General features: G+C 45.2%; 1 protein-coding gene across 1 annotated transcript in view; it reads right to left on the reverse strand.

Annotated features, from left to right (window-relative positions):
* Positions 1-1499: 1499 nt before the first annotated feature.
* The window catches only part of RPP38 (ribonuclease P/MRP subunit p38), a 6331-nt gene continuing 3291 nt past the window's right edge, over positions 1500-4539 (reverse strand). Inside the window, exon 3 of the mRNA XM_004714106.2 lies at positions 1500-2445. Within this exon, the coding sequence (XP_004714163.2) occupies positions 1593-2444 (852 nt within the window). The 5' untranslated portion in view covers position 2445 and the 3' untranslated portion in view covers positions 1500-1592. The remainder of the gene's footprint in view (positions 2446-4539) is intronic.

Raw genomic sequence — 4539 nt, forward strand, 5'->3', positions numbered from 1 at the left:
CCTTCAGCATTCCCTGGGGATCTCGCCACTCCATTCCCTTGCTGTTCTGTTGCACCCCCTTAGTGTTTTGTCTCTGTGTGGCAGGATCAGATTGGGCACAATTCCCACTGTGTCTCCGGTGTTGTCCCCTGTAGGGCTATGGGTCAGTGAGGGACTTCATCCTCAAGGCCTGGTTGGCCAGGATGTGCGCTCCACTCTCTCCTCCTCCCCCTTCATCTGCTCCCGTGTGCTCTGATCAGATATGTCCCTCTCCTGTATTACCATTCTTAACAGATGGACAAACTCTTGGAGAAGAGAAACAGAGCCAAGTCACTCAAATATCTTTTGAAACACCAGCATAAAGGTGGTTTTAACTTAAATTTCAGTCAAGGCTTTTGTGAGGAACTATATCTTACTCATTTCTACAGCCAACTCACATATGAAGGAGGTACTGAAGGAAGTGCAGGGTTACTAGTGTTTGTCATGAGCTTACCTCATGGCAAACCTGTTTCATTTACAACACTTCAGCTGTTTTAGAATCACTGTTATTTTACCGAGTTACCTTAAAATATATGAATAAATATTTACCTTTTTTTAATTGAAGTATATTACCAACGAACTCCTTAAAACAACTGGTAAAACTGCCTGTGTTTATAATGTAGCTATTAAAAAATCATCAATTGAAATGTAACACGTAATGTCTTATACATTTAAAAATACATTACCCTGCATCTATAATCAAAGTAATCTCTTTTACGAAATAGCCTTATTTTGCTTCCCAAGATGACATTAAGTAAAAGCATTTAAATGAACTATAGTATCACAATACAAGTGAACGAGAATTCAGGCTGAAAATACAATTTGCCAAACTCTAAATTTCAGAAGGTAACTTGGGCTCTCTTGCAAGGCTCCACTCCCGGGACAGGAAGGGTGCCCTAGCATTACCCAGCCTGGCTTCTGAGGGTCCACGCTCTTCCAGTCCTTAATTTTTTTTGCCACAGTTCACCCTCTGACCACACTTTTTATACATGTTGACATTCCCAAGGAAATTAACCATGTAAATGGAAGGACTCCATCTTTTGCTATAGAAATTAAACCTTTCTCCCAACCCTGTGCCTGTCTACAGAGTTGAATTGACAGGAGGTGAAACAATGATGTACTGTTTCCAAAGACAGGGCATTGTTTAGCACTAAGTAAAACTTTCCTTTAAAACTGCGTCCTCAGTCCAGTTTCGCTCACCCTCCCAATTGGAACTAGGTTGACAGTGGCACCCTTTTCAAGTCAAACAGATGATGAGTGTGGTAGAATACAGATGTTCTTGATTACACTGTACCAATCTTTTTTTTAAAGTGTAAATTTATACAAGCATGGACATTAGTTTCAATAAACTTTTGTTTTGATATCCATACCTTCGAACATTTTCTGCATGCAGTGTTTATAAACCTCAGCATGTATACACTATACAGTTATAGAGTCGTGCACACGTTTGAAAGGAACATTCCCAAACGGTACCCAAAGGATGTAATAAAAGTGGCTCATTTTATTGGTCCCACCATTTCTTTCCAGGTATTGGTTTACAATTACAAGGTGACAGGTTTGTATTTTGTACACGGTTACTTTGAAGTTGTCTTTTTACTTTTGGGTGGTTTCCTTACCTTATTAGGGTTTGGAATTAATTTCTTTATTTTCAGGGGTTGTAATATTACAGCAGGAGTCTGCTGACCTTCAACTAGCTTCCTCTTATGTGATGAGAGGTTTTCAAATGAAGCGTCTATGGTCTCTTTGTCGGGCCCTTCTGAAGATTCGGTCTCTAGATTGTCCCTCAGGTCTTCAATTCTGTCTGGGAGCCATGGGACACTTAAAGGAGGTACTCTGGGTATGATAGCTTTGATTTCATTCTCAAAGTCAGTGGTACCCTTTTTGAACCCCAAGGCTAAGACGCAGTTTAAGCCAATGACGGGTGCAATCCTCTCACTGAGGCGAGGCACCTGGCAAGCAGGCACACTTCTGCTTAAGCTTAACTGAATCAGGTGCGAGGTGATGAGGGCAGGCTTAGCTGACTTGCACACCAGCACTAAAAGCAGGTCGTTCTTTTCCAAGGCTCTGGTCACTTCGTTAACTCCAATGGCTAGCTGCTTCCTGGTGTGCACGCAAGTCCACCCTGACACCTGTGGGTTATCATCTTTCAGCTCCTCACTAACTCTGACATCTGTGTTACAGCTTTCTCTGCTTTGGTTTTTGAACGAAGGCAGTTTTTTCCTTCTCTTCTTATCCTCAATCTTCTGAAGTCCAATCTGCTTCAATCTGTCTTCCAGTGTCTGCAATATAAAGTGCATGTCCTCTCTCTCCAGAGCACTCCAGGAGACAGCATAGGGGTTGGCCAAGGAGGTCTTCACAACCAAAGGCCTTGTCTTCCGAACAGATCCCCTTGCCGGAGCCTGCGGAGCAGCAGCCATCGGGGACATTCTGCAGAGAAGCCAAATGGCAAAGGAGAATCGCGGTTAACTGGAGCAGAGCATGGCTGTCTTCTTGAGTCGTCACGAGTTACAAAGCAAGCCTGATTCTGTACCGAGTCATGTGCCCATACATAAGTGATTGTATTTCCCCGCATCTTCTCCTAGTTGTCTTTTACACCTAGAGGCAATACATGGATGCTCTTACATTCTGAAATGAATGGAAGTCTAGTTGCTCCTTTGATTAAAAAGGTTCCATGTTCCTACTTGTTCATTTTCACCCTTTTAATGGCCATGTGGCACTGATGGCAGAAATTGCTGTCATTTTCTGAGTTACCCTCTAGCTGGACTCTCAGTCACCGAGCCCAGCACACATTCACTGGGCGCCTCTGATGGGAAGGCAGCACAGCCAACCTGAGGGCGAGCCATGCACAGGCTGCAGGCTGCCTACGCGAAGCTCATACGCTGAGGGCCGGACGCCCACCACTGCTGTGGTGGGATGCCACCGCTGAGAGGCCCAGGTGACCGAATATAACTCTCCCCTAGGGTGTTGGAGGTGGGAATCTATGAAAGCAGACAATCAGATCTGTCTCCATTGAGTGGGTTTGAACTATCATCCTTTTGGTGAGCAACTGGGCTCTTAGCCATCGGAGCCACCAGGACTCCCACGTGTTTCTGATCTAGCTTTCCTAAAATCCTAGGACAAATGGCGACCCGAATTCCTCCTCCCTGTGCTTATTCTGCACTGATGGCTCGCTCTTCTTAGGCAACAGACTAAAACTAATAAAACTTCATAATAAAGTTTTAAAATATTGCTCCATTAAGAAAAATCAGTAATGATAGGAATCCTTATGGGAGAAAGTGTTATTAACTACTGGTCTAGGAAGTGTGCCTTGTTACCTGTGCCAGAGCAGCTGCAGACACCATTCACTGCCCTCTGTTTTCCTCCTTTCTGGGACCCACGTGTCTGAACTTCAGAAGCTACACAAGTTGACTTAGAAAAATCTGATTCGAGAACCACCCTGCTGACTCACGGTCCCTCATTCTACATCATTATCCACCAGGGCCCGCCCAAGTCTAGGGCTAAAAATTAAATCCTCTCCAATTACTCCCACTTAACAGGCTGGATAATGATGGTGAGGAGCAAGTGGCTTAGTGGAGTGGTCAGAATTTATAAAAAGCACTTTCCCATGGGCTATTTGACCCTTAACAAAATTCTTGTCGAATCCCCAGTCTATAGATGAGGAAAACTGATGCAGGTTAAGTATCTGGCCCAAAGTCATAATTTGTTTCCCAAATGCAAGTGCTACGCCATTTCAACCCTGGTTACAGTAGCATGGTGGTTAAGTTTGGGCTGCAATCTGCAAGGTGAGCAATTCAAAACCACAGCCCCTTCTCGGGAGAAAGACAGGGCTTTCTATTCCTGTAAAGGGTTGCAGTCGTGGAAACCCACAGAGGCAGCTCTACCCTGCCTGAGCCACCATGAGACAGAATGGACTGGACAGCAGTGAGTGTGGTCTTGGCCTGGCGTGCCTCAGAAGTCATTTTCTTTTCTAGACACAGCTGAGTCCTCACCCCAGACCTACTACGTTGATGCCTCTGGGATGGGGCAACCTCATCACTGGTATTAGGAGCCCTGGTGATGCTGTGAGTTAGGCACTGCTGGGCTACTAAGTACGAAGCCTAGAGTTCAAACCCATCAGCTGTTCCACAGGACAAAGATGAGACTATTTGCTCCCATAAAGATTTACAGTCTCAGAAACCCGACCCAGGGCCACTGCGTTTACATTACCACTGGCATGGGGTTCGGCTTCTTGTATTTTTGAGTGGCAGACTTTGTGCCTTTTTCACATTTGACAACCTGAGATGTGGTCACCCCACCTCAACTGGGTCCTCTGCGTCACCTCACAGAATCCCAGGATGAGCCCTGAAACCTCATTAGTGTCAGTGTTACCAAGTGGGTGTGATTCCTGGCCAGTGCACCTTGGACACAGTGATTCCCCATCAGCATGTTCCCATGATGCTGACAGGTGTCAGTGGAGCTGCCAGACTAACGTGATGTAGGGGAAAGGCCTGGTCCTCTCATGAAATCCAGCTGATGAAAACT

Source organism: Echinops telfairi, unplaced genomic scaffold (genome assembly GCF_000313985.2).
Source record: "Echinops telfairi isolate 266 unplaced genomic scaffold, ASM31398v2 ScPeMD7_7474;HRSCAF=8512, whole genome shotgun sequence".
Classification (NCBI taxonomy): Eukaryota; Metazoa; Chordata; class Mammalia; order Afrosoricida; family Tenrecidae; genus Echinops; species Echinops telfairi.